Raw genomic sequence first — 19,857 nt, forward strand, 5'->3', positions numbered from 1 at the left:
CTGTCTTACCTGTGTAGACAAAGCGTCCCGGCGCCCCCTTACAGAACTGCTTGGACTTGTATGAGAGCGTGACCTCGACCACGCCAGGGATGTGTCGCGGTGGCGTCTGCACTCGGATGGCATGAGGCGTAATGAGCTGAGAGGAACAATACAGTTTCCTGTGTTTTTATATACAGCAACCATGCTCCACATTTCACAAACAGCAGAACAAACACATTACATATATACAGTGGCTATAGAAAGTCTACACCCCCTTGAACTTTTTCTCACATTTTGTTGTATCAGTGCTTCAGATATTCATGCATTTAAATGAGGATTTTTTCCACTTATCTACACACCATACTCCACACTGCTAAGGGGAAAAAAAGTTTTTATTGATAAAAAAAATAATATATTAAATAATGCAAAACTGAAAGAACATAATTTGATAAGTCCCCACCCCTCTGAGTTAATACTTGGTGGAAGCACCTTTGGCAGCAATTACAGCTGTGAGTCTGTTGGGATAGGTCTCTACCAACTTTGTACACCTAGATTTGGCATTATTTGACCATTCTTCTTTACAAACTGTTCAAGCTCTGTCAAGTTCCTTGGGGAGCATTGATGGACAGCAATCTTCATGCCTCAAATTTTTGATTGGATTTAGGTTGGGGCTCTGACTGGACCACTCAAGGACATATACCTTTTTGCTCCTTAGCCACTCCAGTGTAGCTGTGGTTGTGTGCTTTGGGTCGTTGTCATGCTGAAAGGTGAACTTACTTCCCCGTTTCAGCTTTCTTGCAGAGGGCAGCAGGTTTTCCTCAAGGACTTCTCTGTACTTTGCTCCATTCATTTTCCCTTCTACCCTGACAAGTGCCCCAGTCCCTGCCGGTGAGACACCCCCCCATAACATGACGTTGTCACCACCATGCTTCACAGTAGGGATGGTGTTCTTTGGGTGATGTGCTGTGTTGGGTTTGTGCCAAACATAACGCTTTGCATTTAGGCCAAAAAGTTCCATTTGAGTTTCGTGAGACCACAAAACTTTTTGCCACATGGCTACAAAATCTCTTGAGTGTTTTTCTGCATGCTTCAAATGGGATTCAAGGTGGGATTTCTTGAGTAATGGCTTCCTTCTTGTCACCCTACCATACAGGCCAGATTTGTGGAGTGCTTGGGATATTGTTGTCACATGCACACTTTGACCATTCTTGGCCATAAAAGTCTGTAGCTCTTGCAAAGTTGCCATTGGCCTCTTGGTAGCCTCTATGATCACTCTCCTTCTTGCTCAGTTATTCAGTTTGGCGGGACCGCCTTATCTAGGCAGGGTCTTGGTGGTGCCGTACACCTTCCACTTCTTAATAATCGTCTTGACCATGCTCCAAGGGATATTCAAGGCCTTTGATATTTTTTTATACCCATCCCCTGATCTGTGCCTTTCAACAACTTTGTCCCGGAGTTCTTCAGAAAGCACCTTGGTGCTCATGATTGAGTCTTTGCTCTGAAAGGCACTACCCAGCAGAGGGAACCTACAGGAACTGCTGAATTTATCCTGACATCATGTGAATCACTACAATTTAACACAGATGGAGGCCATTTAACTTGGTGTGTGATTTTGAAGGTGATTGGTTACATCTGAGCAAATTTAAACTTTCACTTTGAAGTTGTGGGGTAGGATGTGTAGATAAATGAAAAATATTTTAATGCATTTTAATTCCAAGCTATTAGGCCATAAATGGCCCCAGCAGACCCCAGCGCGTACCTCACTCCAGACCAGCATGGTGCCGAAGACCACCTGTAGCCCGTCAAAGAAGTTATCCCCGATGACGATGACGGTGGCGCCTCCAGTGGTCCAGCCCTCACTCGGACTGATTGCTTTGATGCAAGGGGTAGCTGCTTCGGAAACACAGAGAGGAACGTCAGGCTACAATCTCACACACACACACACACACACACACACACACTCATGCACACAAACACATGCTCACATGAGTTATGGCTCAATAATTAAAAGCTTGTGCAACTCTAAGAGTCTTCTCTTTGGAAGTACAATTCTCCTACCCTAGTATTCCATTTTAAATGCCGCTTGTATCCTTATAGCGTCTATTTTAGAAGTACCAAATAACGAAGACTGACAACTGTGTGCAATTATTTAATGCTAACATTGCATTAAAATGTAAAACAAATAATACACCAGTTATCTTAAGGGCAGAAGAGCACAGCACAGAACAAGACAGGATTCCAAGGGGGTGCTTGGATAACAGATAGGTTCGGAAAACCAAGCTTTTACCATATTTGCATGTTTAGGTACTTTGTTGATCTAGTACTGTCTGACAATCCAACCTTTGACCCCACCCAATCCAGTATCCTCTGAAGCAAGCCACGATCAAGATCATCCAATTAGTCTCTTGATATTTAGATAATTGATTACTCTCTATGTTAGCTGGTAGTATCGCAAATATCAACAGTAACTTGATACTGCAGAAAAAGAAAAACAAGATAAGAACATGCCTTTATATATGTGTGTTTGTTTCTATAATTTACTAAATATGCTTGAATAGGTAGCTCGAGGTGTCTCAATAATATGACCCATAATCAGAGGTTAATTTGTGCCGGATTGCACCTTTTTGCTGACTGACAGGTTGCAAAAATTAACGCTATATAAATAACATGTATAATAAAAAAAATATGCTTTCCTGTTGCATGAATTGAAGGACAAAAGTGTACTGTAACGACAAGACATCTATGAGTAAGAAATTTACTATTTTAATTACAACCCAAATAGTGAAACACCAAAAATTGAGCCCTCTGAACAACAACAGTGTCATCGCTCATGTTCACTGCATTAGTCGGCCCGCCACTGGTATTGTTCAAACCTGAGGATTATGTTAGAAAATACGGCTAGGCAAAGATCATTATGCAGCTACCGACATAAACAATAATCCAATGCACAAGCAGATGAGAATTTGAAGCATATATGGGACCTACTGTCACGGTCACTGCATTAGGTCTAGAAACAAAAATGCTATCCTTCTTCCTTAATTATAAAATCTGGTACCTTTTAGTTTACAAATTAACCTCTGTCCATAATTAATCTGATTTATTATTATTATTATTATTATTATTATTATTATTATTATTATTATATTATTATTATTATTATTATTATTATTATTTATTTGGAGATTAATTTCTGTAGACATCTCTTTAGGCATATGCTTATTAGCTTGGCTAAATGGAGGGGTACACTGCATACATGGTGGTATGTTCTGTCACATAGTATGTTCAATGGTGTATCATAAACTACACTTCGTTCTGACTGGAATTGAAAAGCCAATGAAAATAAACCTGAAGGGTCTTAGTTAATAGCTCCAACTGGATGTCAGTAGAAACATTTGTCTACTTGGCCTAGGGCTGGATTTTCAAAGCATTTACTAGATTTCAAAGCATTTACTTTTAATAAACTTTATAAAAAAAATAAAAAAAAATCTGTTCTTGAGACTTTTTGTTATGCTTAGTTGTTTGCATTTACTTTTAATAAAATATATTTTTCAGTTAATTAAAAACCGCAATACAGTAAATACTTTTGAGAATGCGGCCCATAGTTTTTTAAAGTTTAACATATGGATCTAAAAGCTTATACTGATAACTACAGTGACAATAGGGCCCTTTGTGTATGTTTTAAAAACAAACCTTAAATATGTACCCTGAAGTCCTGCGCCCATCTGTCTGTCGTGCTCATACACAACAGCTTCCTTGAAAAGGGTGGAAGCTACATTTTGTAACATATGAGCAACACAATCTTATTTGATATAATCCTTGATCTCTGAAAGTATTACCATAGATGTCTAGTTTTCTTTCTGGCGTAAACAAGACAACTCTCTTGTACCCCTTTAGAAAATAATTATTGCTCTTCTGTTGCATCAGTAAACCTGATTGTAAGATGAAAAAAATCAGGGATTTATACACATTAATATACATTAATATATATATATATATATATATATATATATATATATATATATATATATATATATATATATATATATATATTTTTTTCTCACAAGTAGGCAATGCAATCTGACTGACCAGATGAGAAGCTGTAATATCCATTCATTGGATTTGCTGTCAATTAATGAACGTTTGTAGTCAAAGGCAGATGTGACTTAAGAACATAATAAGAACATAAGAAAATTACGAATTAGATTATCTGGATCCTAGCAGCTGACTGATCTCAAAACATAGTCAATCTGTGTCTTAAAGTTTCCAACATGGCTAGGTAACCCTATTTCATATCCTCACTATGCTAACAAATATGTCTGTGGACTACTATCGTGTACACAAATACAAACAAAGCCTCTGACACACAGACATGTAAAGTAAAACATTTTTAGATTTTAGAAATTATATACAGTAGACACATTACCCGTCATATGTGTTACTTGAAGTTCCGTATACAAATAAAATTTGATTTAGAACTACACCACTGAGTAGACCTGTATTTAAAAAGAAACCTGTTCTAAAATGGAGGATTTCATGAATTCTGTCTATTGTTTTCGGAAGAAAGCATACATATGGAAAATACGTATTGTGTTTATTAATAAGGATGCTCAGTAATAGACAATGATAACCAACAGTAGCCCAAGACTCTATACCCTATCAACACTAGGTCAACGTCAGAGTGGAAGGGACAATTGTCACAATATGGTATCCAGTTAAGATAAGCTACGAGGACTGAGTGGTCTACACCAGCAGACTGTCTTTCTCCTTCCCTTTGTAAAAAAAACACTTAAGCTTTAAACAAGGTCATAGTTGGAGGTCAATGTCACACATCCACCAGACCGAAATGCTTAAACATGCTCATTTAAGAGCTACATGTCTTACTTTCTAGTACGATGTAAATAAATAATTAAGTAAAAACCAAGACATAAAAAGTTAAGTCTGGCTATAACAATTCCGTTATCAGTTACAGTACTGTTGCTTAGATCCTAGATTTCTATAATGCACATTGACGTAGGGTCTATCTTTTAGTGCTCTCTAGAATGAGATCTAGAATGAGTGCTTAAAATGAACTGGTACTTATCACTTGATGTTTGGATGTCTTTTAAAGCTTGTCTCATGGCTACACTGTGTGCATTGATTTTCATTGAGAGCTGGCCCTATCCATTCAGAGGCACTGCACTGCTATAGAACACACACTGAACGTGTCCTACCTTCTGAAGGGTCGAGGCGGCGGGCTCTCCTGCCATGCTTGGAGTTGTTGTGAACGAACATATTGTCTGAGACCGCCAGCACGTGGCCGTCTACATTGATTGTTGTGGCAACAACCACCTGGAAGGGGCAAGAGAGAGAGAGAGATAAGCGTTAGCACCAGACAAGGGAAATCTGAAAATTAGAGTTTTTACAGAAACAATGACCAGAACAATTTCACAGGGGTGTAATAATTCGAGGATTTTCTTTGGGAAGTCGAGGTGGAAATCTGTATTGAGGAACAACTCTATTTAAATGCTGAGGAGCTAGAAAGGTCACAAATAGGTTGATCCCCGGAGTCAATATTACACTTCAGCCTTCAACATTGGGCCAATAGGAAATACACATTACCTGAAGTAAAAGCGCTGAAGGCTCTTACATAAAACAGCTATCTAATTTTACCTTGGCGAAAGCCAAGTTCAATATTAGCATGAAGTAAATAATAGTTACTCTTGTGTAATAAACATCCAATCAGTATAGCTGATGTGAGATAGAACTCCATATGTGAAATACACTTGTGTTTACGATATGTAGCTTCCTTTTTCAGTAGATCTACTCTAACGAAAGAGGAGATTGGTGTTTAACTGACTGTGTTACAGACCACTATTATAGTTTCCAGGGTGGAAGGGATAATTGTCACAATATGGTATCCAGTTAAGGTCAGCTATGAGGGCTGGGAGGTCTATAGCAGCAGACTGCCTTTCTCCTCCCCTTTGTAAAAAAACACTTAAGCTTTAAACATGGTCATATTTGAGGTCAATGTCACACAGCCACCAGGCCAAAATGCTTAAACACACTCATTTAAGAGCTACATTCCCATCAGAAACTACTGTGCCGGGGAATAAATCTCCATGTTTCCTATTCAAGGATCATGAAACGAAAAGGGTGAAACGTGAATGTCAACAATATTTGAGAGGGTAACCCAAGAGCCCACTAATGTGCTATAGCGAATCTTTGCTTCTGTAAAATTAACACCTACGACCCCCCCCAGCCCAAATTAGCTCTTTTTTTTTTTATAATAACGATTTCCCCATTCTTGATGCTACTTAGACCACTACATAATCTTATCCGTCCACTGTGAGCTTCTCTTGAAACCCCAGCATATTTATTGAAGAATTCCAGGTACATCACTGGACAAAATAAAATAAACACCTGCCACATATACTGTAGCACATCTGTAAATGAACTGGCCTTTGCATGGCTGATTAATGTGCTATACTAATGGAGTCCCTGATATTCGGTATTATATAAAAGCTGCATCCCCTTGTTGCTAGCCAGTTTCAGTCCCGAAACCAGAGAACACAGGTATCTGCTGATTTCCACTAACAGCACTCATGGAGAAAATCATTGAGGAATAAGAATTCCTCCAGAAAAATGTAAATGTTTTGTTGACTCGTCATGTCCAATCATTGCAGCCAATGGTGACCATACACCTTATTGATAGAATTTCTGCTGGCTTTAAAGAGCACCATTAATGTGCTTGATGTGGCTCTGAAAAAATTCCTGAAAACACAGTGTGTGTGTGTGTGTGTGTGTGTGTGTGTGTGTGTGTGTGTGTGTGTGTGTGTTTGCTTCTGTGTTTACGTTTAAATGGGTCTGCTTCCTTGGCAACATTCCAGGTTGCCCTTGGAAATGAGAAGGCTTGACTAAATAAATAAACAGGTCTGTCAGGATGTGATGTACCAGAGAATGCTACACTGTTACTAAGGAGAAGCCCTCAGTGCTGAGTACTCGCTGTGACTGACTGGGAATGAGTGCCCATGAAGTATTATATATATATATATATATATATATATATATATATATATATATATATATATATATATATATATATACACACACACACACACACACACACACACACACACACACACACACACACACACAGAGAAGTGAGTTATAATACATGTACCGGGCTAAAAATAGGACAACCACAATGTACAGAAAGACCAGATTTCAAAGTCAGTATACCAGGGAAATAAACCTCTTTTTTAATTTAATAGGGTTGTTAACATGCATAGCGCTGACAGTCCTATGTGAAGGTTAGGACCGTGTAGAGTGTCCCTACTAAGGTTTTACTGCAAACATGGTTCTCCAAAGTGAAACAATTAATCATGGCAGCCAATGATTTCAAACCAATCACGTATAATAAATATACTGTTACGAAGTTGTCAAAATCTCAGTATATTTTATCCTGTGAACATATGTCTTTCAGTGCATTGAACACATGGCGTGTTAAGAAATCAACACTTTTTTTATATTTAATCGTAGTTCCCAAGTACAATCTTTTTTATTTATTTTTTATATAGAAGTTAATATGTTGTGTAGAGTGTCTATTATATGTGACATCTTTTCACAGAGTTTAACCAGCTGGAAGATTGGATGTCATTTCTTATACAATAAGAGACACCCGGCACACAGCATATTCATTTTTGGTAGATTTGTTGGAAAACATTTATTGACTCAGTCTTTACCTGAAACCGACGCATGTCTCGTGGGTTCCCTGCATTTTTCAAACAATTCTGATTGCACTTGAGGAAGAATTTCAGGAAGAATCTGGAAAAAAAAGCAAATTATTATTATTAGTAGTACTATTTTCATTATTATATAGTCAAGGGCCATGTTTCAGGGAATGTTTTGTTCAGGATGTTTTTTTTCAAAGACGATCAATTAAATCCAATTTTCAGTTCATGAAAAAGACAGACTTGGAGTCTCTTTTTCACTTTTCAAAGCATTGTTTTAGCTAAGATAATGTTTCTAAACACAGTCCTTAAAAAGGCATTCCTTAAAAAGTCTTCAATTTTTTATGACAAAGGCCTTACATCTTTAAAGCTATGTGAAGTGTTAAAGGCCATAACTAACAAACAATGAAACTAATTTGAACTACACAGCACCAGAAACGGTGTGCTGTACAACTTACAATTCAGTGTTAAATGTAATAGAAAGTGACAATCTCCTAATCATTTTGATTATATAAATTGTTTGCTTCAATTAAGCAGTGATTCAATTGAGAAATTATTCTATTAAGCAGTTTTTACTGAACATATTCCAGCAATATTCCAGCTTGTGCTCTGTCTTTCAGGTGAGACTTTGTAAGTGACTGCAACTGATGCATAGTTCACACACCCTAGTCTCGTATCTTGTAAAGCGCTTTGTGATGCTGGTCTACTATGAAAGACGCTGTATAAAAATAAATAAATAAAATAAAATAAAATAAAAACAAGTCAAATCCCTGTGTATCCAGTACATAGGAACATAAGAAAATATATTAAAGACAGAAGGCCATTCAGCCCAGCTATGCTCATCCGGTTCCTAGTAACTGATCTCAAAACTTTGTCAAGTTAGGTATTAAAGGATCCCAGTGATTCTGCCTCAGCAACATGACAAGGTAACCCATTCCATACCCTCGCCACTCTGAAAAGAGGTGTCTCCTACCCTCTGTCCTAAGTATCTACTCTTAATTTCCAACTGCATCTTCAGGTATGCTGCTGCTTATCTAAATTGTTGGTTTATTGGGCTAGTGAGTTGGCTAATCAACCCAAATATGAGCGTTTCTGTGGCACTTGGAATAATACACCTGCCATTTAACTCAATACATAAACACAGGCATCAGGAGCAGATTTAAAACCTCTAGAAGTTAGTCCTGGGACAAAGCACTATGTTTAAAGAACAATTTCAGACAGCGAGGGTTTCCACATACGTACGTTGCATGTTGAAAGAGAGCTGGGAACTCTTCCAGCACTATTTGAACAAACATTTCTTGAAATGCATTCAGTGGAAAAAATTACCACATTTGTATTCGCTCACATAACAACATTTATCGAAATAATATCATGCAATGGAAACTAATGCATAATTAACATTTAAATAAATAACACATTCTGCTGTAAAGAAGAGTGTTTCTGTCTTTCTGTAAAGGGTATTTTGATGGCCTACTTGATTATTTTACTATGAAATATCTTTATTATAATATGCTTTTAATTAGTTGTTAATTAATATTAATTATTTTCCAGCGAATTCAAAATTTATTTTTGAAAATGAATATACATTTTGAATGAATCTTTGAACATGGCATAAACAGGTACTATTAACTAACTTCTACTACTAACTAACTCAGTTATTTTAAGGAATTACGTAAAGCATGTTGCTTATTTTCCCATTTCTAATCTGAATAGAAATGCACTGGAGTAAAAGCACTTTGTTAGAGGTGGATTCAATCACAAATGATAGTGTGCTGTTATTTTCCCTATTACAGTATATGGTAATAAATTACATTTTCTTTCTTAGCTATTGAACAACAGAACTAGTAAAAAAAAGTAGCCGCTGGAGAGCTTAAATCTGGATGCTAGACTTAATATTGTAAACATAACAAAAAGAAAACACAATGACAAGATACAAAAAAAAAAACCCAACCCCCCCCCCCAAAAAAAAAAAAAAAACACCACATTGTATTTTTGTGAATTCAATACAACAGCCATTTGACAATTTTTTTCAGTCATATGTATGTGTGTCAGTATACATATACATATATAAATATATATATATATAATATATATATATATATATTATATATATATATATATATAATATATATATCTAATATAGAGAGAGAGAGAGAGAGAGAGAGAGAGAGAGAGAGAGAGAGAGAGAGAGAGAGAGAGAGAGAGAGAGAGAGAGTGTTTGATATTGTTCAGGGAATTTGTTAATAAAGCCAACAACAGTCTAGAACAGTTTAATACATAATAAACTGTTTTTTATTAATTAAAACATATTTTGAATATATTATCCTTAATGTTTCTTCTGCTGCATGGCACGCAGGGCTACATACAGACTATCATGGGGCAGTAGCACAATGCATCCGGAGAAGGCTAATGGCCAATTATTTGGAAATGTCACTGGTGTTGACAATGAGTTGCAGCGACGATGGACCTGACCTGAAGTGTCTATTCCCGGAAAATAGATGGACATCAGGCAAGAGCATGGAAGTGCTGGGGGTTAACCCCTGATGCACCATAAAGATTATCAAAGATAAGAAGCTTAAGATGTACAATTATATATGCAGTGACCAAAAGGTGTGGTATTCCTTAAATATGTTCTTGGTGAAAACATGGTGTTATTGTAGCTGGTCTGTCGTGACACTTACTGTACCAAACCAGTACCTCACCTTAAAGTAGCATACAGCAATTGGAACAAATAGAACATGGCCTAAGTACTTAGAATCTCAATTTAACTCCGAATGGTACATAACACACACACACACACACACACACACACACACACACACACACACACACACACACACACATATATATAATTTCAGTAATTTAAGTAACCTCAAATCAATGGTGCCCTACAGCTTTAAAAATATGAACATTTCAATATCAGTGTATGGAGAAGCTTCTCTATTTAGTCGGTATTGATTGTTACTTGATCTGGGCTGCACCACAGGCAGCTAATGTGTTGCTTTATGGCTCTAGAATACAATAATCCGGGGAACCCAGCCCTGGATTGCATTCGCATGATACCGGAGACCTTGGGAGGAGGCAGATACGGATCAATAAGGATTGAATTAAAACTCAGCAGGAGCCATGAGCTGGTAACTGGAGCCCTGGCCTGATATTAGAGTAATGTTGTGTTTATTAAGGGTGAAATTGAACTCGGCTCAGCCACCGAACGGGGGACATACCCCACTGTAGGCTTGAGGCAGGCAAAGCTAAATCGTTCTGATGTTTAAATGCCTTGCTTGTAAGTTTGCTTGCTAATATAACACGTTTCTTTTGCATGATGTTATTTCTCAAGCAGGTGGCGGCAACCATCTGCTAATATAGATTACCACCCATAGCAAAAAATAAAAATAATAACAATAATCCATCATGGTTCTAAGGCTTGGCATCAATTTAAATATGTGATATTTTTTATAATAATAATAATAATAATAATAATAATAATAATAATAATAATAATAATAATAATAATAATAATAATAATAATAATAACACTATGTAACACAATTTTTGTTCCTGGGTAGTAAGTCCTAATTGATTATTTTCTATACCTCAAAAGTATAGAAAATGGCTATTATTCCCCACAGACTTTGATTTTGATTTACAATTATACTGTATTTACAGTATAATTGTAAATCTCGAAAAACTACTCACTTCTAAATCTTTTGTAGTCATTTTTGTATTACTTTAGTATAAATACATGTTAATTTATGTTAAAACATAAATTCATATGTTGTTTTTTTCTGACTTTATGTGAACGAAAAGACACACGTTTTCCCATTGGAAATAGTGATATTTTGAAATATCACTGTCCTGGTCACAAAAGCAAAGTTTGTGGGGAATAATAGCCATTTTCTATACTTTTGAGGCATAAGCAATTAGGAAATAACACTTACTACCCAGGAACAAATATATATATATATATATATATATATATATATATATATATATATATATATATATATATATATATATATATATATATATATATATATATTTGTTACACGGTGTAATAATAATAATAATAATAAAATACTGCATTTACGTCGTATTTAATCACTTGAGAATGTTCTTTCTAAAGTAAAATTACAAGAAAGTGCAGTAGGCAAACACAGCAGTCATGATGAACATCAGACATATAGACGCAAGACACTGAAGACATTTCAGTGTCGATTTGATTTCAGTGCCAGCTTTCAAGGGTGATTTTGTCAGGCTATGAAGCCCAGACTGTATTCAGTCCCAGTTCTGATCCTAGTATCCGAGGCCAGCCATCCACATGTTGCTGGAATGTTGTGAAATCTGGCGTTTTGATTGGCTGAGATTGGCTTCCTGATTTAAGACAAAATATAGTACAGCTAATAAAAAGACTGTTTCAGTGCCAAAAGTCAAAAGTCTGTCTTAATATGGCTTGAACGATCATCTAACTATCAGTGTTGCACCAGATTGAAAGATTAAAACCAAGAAGCTTTCAATAAATTGTTTGGCTCAGTGCCTTGAGTGCTCAGCTCCAGAACACATCTGTCTCAATGGGTGAGGTCACATCAAACCCTAATCAGCGGAACTGAGATGGGAACTCATTAGCATGGCCAAGAATACCTCTGCACTCATTTCAGGTTGACTATTTGGGTGAACCGCAGCTGAGGATACGTGTATAAATTATCATTGTAGCTGAGTAGAAGAATGGAAAAAAGTTCAGATGACCATTCCTGAATGGCTACTGCTTCTTCACATTTTTGGTTGGGATGCACAGTGCTGTGCAGAACTGTGCTTCCTTCCTTTCCTGACTGTTTATTGTTCTTGTTCTTCAGGTGAAGCACATTGCCCTTTATGTTTGCGTTCTACCGTGTTTCATCAAAATTGGGCCCTGTGAGAAATCGGTCAATGAAAATAACAATTTGTCCTTAAATTCATCGCTGCCCTACTTTCAGAAACCAACCACCATCACTCAAGATTTTTATTTTGCCTAAGGTTTATTGCACTAGCATACCAGGCATGAGAATGACTGCTGAAACTTTAGCACTGAGCTTATACAAGAGTGTTGCAATGAGTGACTTTGAAATGAAAATGGATAATAAGTAAATAAATAAATAAATATTTTGATAATCCACTTTGATTACACAATGAATCCATTGTATGGCAGAATTCACTTTTGGATGTCAACTCCCAAAGATATGGAATTGTTCCCATCACAGTATGAAGATGAAATCTCATAATCTCTCCTGCTCTGGTTTTAAAGATCATATTAGGGAATTTCTTAGAACCTTCTGCCCACGCTTCTCCCTCACTCCATATCCCTTAGATATTACTTATTTACACTATTCTTAGATCTCTGTATGCTGCTGATTAAGTTTGAACCACATATGTTTATCACATGTTGTTTGTACTTTGTAATTGTTTTTTATACATTGCAATTGTCTTTTATTGTTTTCCAGGACCCTTTTGTAAATGAGGCCTCGGTCTCAATGGGTAAATATCCTGGTTAAAGAAAGAAAGAAAGAAAGAAAGAAAAAGTAAAGGAATGACAGAAGAATGCAATTGCAATAAAAATGCAATATGAATGTCACAAACAGGATTCATACTATACACATTCCTCTTTTTCAGATCAGGTTTGGAACTGGGTAAAAGACCTTTAACTGTCTTGTTTCTTTTCTTCTTACATGGAAGGTTTTAAGCTGCCATCTTTTTGCACTCCCTCCACCTGCACAGTCTTTGGGTGCCAGACATTCATGCTAGCCTGTCATGTTGAGGTACAAGGTGATTTTAATGGGATGTAATGTGGCGGAGCAGTTCTACAGCTAAGACAGTAACACAACAGACAGCATTGTAATTGGTAGGGCTGCCTCATAAGTGAAAAAAAAAGTAGGGTAGCGCTGAATTTAAGGATACCTAGTTATTCGCAGAGAAGAATTACGTTCACCTTAAGAAAAATGGCCAGGCCAGGCCAGGCCAGAAGCATGGTTCTACACAGCTCCATCCCTCCCCATCAAAAACATATTAAAACATTATAAATAATTAATGTCCGTCTTGAGCTCAATTATTAGCTTTTTTTTTTCTTTTTTTTAACCGAGTAGCAACAGATAATGAGGGGAGCCTGCGTGCATGTTGTAAGCCATCACCTCATTACACCATCCTGTCATCAATTACAAGAGGGATGGGTGGCCCTGTCATCATCTAATGCATGGCAGACAGTGTGTCACGATTTACAACCCTCCGTCCGGAAGGTCTGTGAATGTAAATGAATGTGGTGCCGTGACTCCTATGGGCTCTGCATTACTGCGGGAGCGCTTTATCACTTGCTGCTGATTAGAGCTGCACTGTGCTCTTACTGAAATTAGTCCAAGGAGAAAAAAGACTGATAACCAGAGCACTTATTATGAAAGATACCAGAAGGGATATCAGCAAACGCAGGTGCAGGTGGAGAGTTACACCTCTGACCGGCTTAAAGACAAAACCATGGAGCTGGGTCTTGCCCTGTTTTTTTTGTTTTGTTTTTCCCCCACAGTGGGTAAAACTGAATTGGGACTTGTTGAAGATGCCTTAATTTACACCATAACCTCCCTTGTCCCCAACTCACATTTACATAATCCTGTGATACTTAGGTAGAGTAAACTGCTGTGTAAAACTGCTGTGTAAAATTGCTGTTTAGTTATGAGGTTTACAAGAATTTATCTTCTGGTATTTAGTGAATTTTACTGAAATGCACACAAAAACACCTTATGTTTTGGAACAGAACTCTTGGGGTATAGTAAGGACATTGTTTGGGTGACACATGGAAGAAAGTGGCAGTACACAATTTACTGGAATTCAAACACTTACTTACAGCAGTGACCAACACAGGAGGGCCAGCAAGTACTGAAGCAGTCACTGTCACACTGCACAATAAAATCTCTGTTGTGCAAGTACTTGTATTGTTAACTGGCACACTGCAGAATGAAATCTTTGTTATACAAGTATTTGTATTGTTAACTGGCACACTGCAGAATGAAATCTCTTGTACAAGTATTTATATTGTTAACTGGCACACTGCAGAATGAAATCTTTGTTATACAAGTATTTGTATTGTTAACTGGCACACTGCAGAATGAAATCTCTTGTACAAGTATTTATATTGTTAACTGGCACACTGCAGAATGAAATCTTTGTTATACAAGTATTTGTATTGTTAACTGGCACACTGCAGAATTAAATCTCTTGTACAAGTATTTGTATTGTTAACTGGCACACTGCAGAATTAAATCTCCGTTGTACATTTGTATTGTTAACTGGCACACTGCAAAATGAAATCTCTGTTGTACGTTTGTATTGTTATCTGGCACACTGCAGAATGAAATCTCTGTTGTACGTTTGTATTGTTAACTGGCACACTGCAGAATGAAAACTCTGTTGTACATTTGTATTGTTAACTGGTACACTGCAGAATGAAATCTCTGTTGCACATTTGTATTGTTAACTGTCACACTATAGAATGAAATCTCTGTTGTACAAGTATTCATAGTGCTAACCTCACCACTTCAGCTACAACATAATACAATAACAACAAACTGCATCAAAGGGACCATCTGCCTCCTTGATTTAATTACCTACCAATACCACTACCAATTGAGCAGTACCCAAGGGACTGTAGTGCATGAGTACTTACCGTAACTGTAAAAGGATGAAGAGGCGTTATGACAGGAACACCAGTCACTATCTACTTAGTGATCAATTCTGTGTATATTACTACATTTCAGAAAGGGTTGGCACCACTGATACATAACATGCAGGAACAAAGTGGAGGATATCATGGTGGTGGTGCAATCATTCATCCAACAGTAGGTGGATCAGTCTTTAGCGACAGAAAATGGAAGTTCCTGGGAGTGAAGGGGCAGCTGTATGCATAAAGAATTGAAAGAAACTATGTCTGTCAAAGAATTTTACTAGTATCATTTTATTTTATTTTTTTTTGTATTTCTATATGTTCTATTAATTGATTAAGCCATTATTGTTTGACACCCCTTTGTTTTTTAGATCTTTAACGAAACATTTGTTAGCCAATTAATCGCCCTGGTCCCCTCACGTAGCATGCTTTTCATGTGTGCTACTGAACTAAAGCTCCTGCGTTTGCATTTGTATTGTGATAAGGATTATTGTCAACTATTACCTGTTGGATATTCGATTAGGAAATTGGTTATGTCATTGCAGTTTGAGTGTTTTATAGTTATGGATGGAAGAGACTTCAACCAGAAGCATACGCAGAAAGGGATGTATTTTAGCAACCCTCTACCCCTCAATTTGAAGAAATCTTCAGTTAGCGATCACGCTGTATATACTATAGCTCCTCTCCCCTGTAGAGAGAGAGAAAGAAAGAAAGAGAGAGAGACAGGGAGAGTAGTGTTGCTCAGCTCTTCTACAGCCCATTAATAATTCACACAGAGAGATGGCAATTAGAGGACCATGTACAATCAAACTAAATATTTTATGAGGCACTAAAACAGTCCCTCCTTTTATCATCCCTTTCTCTGTCTCTCTCTCACATCTTCAGTCCCCGATACCCTTAAGTCTGCACTTACCCCAGACTATAAGGGGACTACCCACCTGCATAATTCCTTTATTATGTTCACAGTTCAATATATTCATGAAAAAATAATGTTTTTTTTTTTTTGTGATTCACCTAAAATGACAAATGGACTGTCGTATACAGTCGCCGAACTGCAGTTTCAGTGCATTTGTCTCAACTTTTAAACACACATACTGTACCGTATGACTGAAACTGGATGGATATCACGGCTGTTTTTTGGTACGAAGTCCCTGTACTATGTCATCACAGATCAGAATACCAGGAAGAATGTGGTTGTAAAACAGTGATAGTAAAGCGAGTGTAAGGCAGGTGATTTGCCTCTCCCCCCTCATACTGAATAGAATCCCTGCCGCTTGCATGCCAATGTAGAGTAAGCCAGCTTACAGTGGCTCCCCAAGGGGTATTTTCAAAGATTCCTAACTTATGTTGAATGAAAAAAAAGCATATTACATTTGTGTGTATACTTTCATTTATCAACAAAGTTAATGGGGTAATTTTAAATAACCTACTGTACAGTTTCCCAACATTCAATTTTTTATCTGTTAAGTTTCATGTTGCAGAGTATGTGTGTTTTTGACATCATCAATTGTTGATCCTGCAGGCCTTGCTTATTGCAAATCTAGCAGAAATAAATTTTTTCTAACCACTGGGTCTGCTTATACAGTCAAATAGTTGTTTGAATGTGATGTGGTTTGAAAAATGACCACTAGGGGTGTGCAGTCGTAATTTCTGTCCCCTCTGAAACTAAGGGGACAGGAATTACTGCTTATTTTGTACATACAGAAGATTTTCGACTTCCTAACTCACAGCTGCCAAAAAAAAAAAAATACAGACAGACATTCGTCAGTTATCCTGGTAAATGTTTCGAAACATCTTCTGAATATGGTGCTTTTTGAAAAGGGCACGGTCTAAAATCTATTTCTATTTTATTTTTGACTCAAAAATCCTCTTATGTTTTTCACCCTTCAGCCCCACACTGTGTGTTTTTATTTCATCCTGGAGAGGATCAGGTCGGCTCTCCCAGATTGCTCTCACTAAGGAAGTTTCTAAAATGTTGGTAACAGTGTCATGGATATTGAGATAAAAGACTGTGCAAATGGCAGAAGAATAATAACTACAATTGTGGAGCCAGTGTGCAATTCTGTCTGATATTATGTTTAATGTTTATGTAGGAAGTACAGTAGTGACCCTTTCCAATACCACATGTAGTCATTATATAGAAACAATTAGAATACCATTACACTTTAACGTTTCACTGCATCAGTGATCTCAACTTAACCCCAGCATGTAATTAGAAACAATTAACCAGGAAATTACAAGCATTCTTAAGTATTGTATTTTTTTTTTTTTTTACAATACTGGACAGGGAACCACCCCCTCCAACCCCAATCCCAATCCCAACCCCCTTAGATGCAAATTGAAACTAACCCTAATCATACCACAAGAAAATTTACAATTTAAGACAGAGCAAGTATAATATGACTGGGTGCTTTTACAGTTGTGCTAGGCTGTGTTTTGGTTCTCAAGATAGTCTGACAATCAGTTTCACGTTTCTTGGTGTTTTGATACTTGGTTATCGGTCCATGGAGATGAGTTAGTGACTTGTACAAGATGATTTATAATGTCTAGAAGGCTTGTGTTTTTCCAGTTTAACAATAACACTATGTAACACAATTTTTGTTCCTGGGTAGTAAGTGTTATTTCCTAATTGCTTATGCCTCAAAAGTATAGAAAATGGCTATTATTCCCCACAAACTTTGCTTTTGTGACCAGGACAGTGATATTTCAAAATATCACTATTTCCAATGGGAAAATGGGCAAATGTGTGTCTTTTCGTTCACATAAAGTCAGAAAAAAACAACATATGAATCCAAATTAACATAGTATAAATACATGTTAATTTGGATTCATATGTTGTTTTTTTCTGACTTTATGTGAACGAAAAGACACACATTTGCCCATTTTCCCATTGGAAATAGTGATATTTTGAAATATCACTGTCCTGGTCACAAAAGCAAAGTTTGTGGGGAATAATAGCCATTTTCTATACTTTTGAGGCATAAGCAATTAGGAAATAACACTTACTACCCAGGAAGAATTTTTTTTTTTTTTTTTTTTTGTTACACAGTGTAATGTATACAGGTACCATACATTTTGTAGTACTTTTAAGATTCATCACTTCATTCTTTGGTAATACTGTATTAAAAATCCAGTGCTTTTGTACCAGTGTATCAAGATCATGTTTCTATATTGGTTATAAATCCATTATATTGCAATTGCAGCTAATGGTTCCGCTTTGGTTTCTTAACCCTTTACTGCCCAGGGTATGTTCCCATACCTATGTCTGATACGATCCAGATCCAAGGTTGTATGCCTTGCAAAACCTTTCTATTTCAGTGAAATAAAACCAGGGGAACTGTGGAGTTAAAGACACTCTTCAACTTCAAATATGCAGTCTTTCAATTCAACCACAAAAACCTGGCAGAGGGAAGCGAATACCTTGTCTAGCACACTAAACAGCTCTTACACAAAGTGACAGCTCCATTGCGGTCCATATTAAAATAAAGCTGTCATCCAGAGCTCTGACTGAGGTATTGTCCTCTCAGATTTAAATACCGCCTATAATAGCACTCTATCTATCACACCAGGCTCCCAGTTATTCTTAGACACACACATTAGCCCTTGGCCCAGATAGGAATGTCACCAGATTAAACATTGAATTTGTTAAACAGTGGGCCAGAGGTGCTACTTCTTGACAGGACTTATAAACAAGCAGAAATGGGCCCATTTTTCTTGTGGTATCCTGCTGTTTTTAAAGGAGTAAGACACCAGCATGTATATACACTATATGCATTTGTCTATATGTAGTATAATGTATTAATACCTGTAGTTTATATATATAATACACACATAAACAAAAAAAATTAAAATAAAGAAGTACATTATAATGTAGTTTAATTAATTCTCTAGCTTAATACAATATAACAAGTCTGTCTATATCAACCTGGAGGCTGATCCTCAGTCTTGAGTTAAAGATGCTGATGTACCTTACCAGAAGATCCTTACAGCAGCCCACATACGGTGAAGACCCCTGACCCCTGATTGTCATTAGTTGAATGATGTAAAGTTGAATATATCTGCCCTGTATATTGAGCGCAGTTCTAACTGCACAGCAGGTAGCCGGTGGCTCATTGAACTGGGTTAGATCCTCAGTCATGACGTCTATGTACAAGGAGTCTGTTGCCCCTTCTCACTGGTTCCTTACAAAGGACAGAGGGACAGACAGAGAGTTGTTTGGAGAGGTACTGCCGCAATAAGCACCTGAATTCCAGCAATGCCACATTATTGAGCTGGAGGCAAAAGATAGTGTTACTTTGAAGAAGAGCAATGGTATTAAACCCTGAGTGTCCTGGCCTAATTACAAGAATAAAACACAGCATTGGACACTGTTAAGGGAGCTGTGGACTGCCAATTGAAGGAATTTAATTGTGAAACACAGCAATAAAAAAAGGTTAATGGCAAAGTCGAAGTGTGTGATGTTTTGAAGTCAGTATGGTCAAACAGAGCACA

At 37.0% G+C, this 19,857-nt stretch overlaps 1 protein-coding gene across 9 annotated transcripts in view; it reads right to left on the reverse strand.

Annotated features, from left to right (window-relative positions):
• LOC121294161 (transcription factor COE3-like) overlaps nt 1-19,857 on the reverse strand; it is a 137,101-nt gene that overhangs the window by 37,385 nt on the left and 79,859 nt on the right. For 5 of the 9 annotated variants that reach the window (XM_041217815.1, XM_041217813.1, XM_041217796.1 and 2 more), the window contains 4 exons: nt 7,701-7,782; nt 5,190-5,307; nt 1,739-1,872; nt 10-136 (listed from right to left, as the gene is read on the reverse strand). In XM_041217815.1, the coding sequence (XP_041073749.1) occupies nt 10-136; nt 1,739-1,872; nt 5,190-5,307; nt 7,701-7,782 (461 nt within the window). The remainder of the gene's footprint in view (nt 1-9; nt 137-1,738; nt 1,873-5,189; nt 5,308-7,700; nt 7,783-19,857) is intronic. The other 4 variants (XM_041217814.1, XM_041217806.1, XM_041217786.1 and 1 more) reach the window with 1 other exon arrangement.

Source organism: Polyodon spathula, chromosome 2 (assembly GCF_017654505.1).
Source record: "Polyodon spathula isolate WHYD16114869_AA chromosome 2, ASM1765450v1, whole genome shotgun sequence".
NCBI lineage: Eukaryota > Metazoa > Chordata > Actinopteri > Acipenseriformes > Polyodontidae > Polyodon > Polyodon spathula.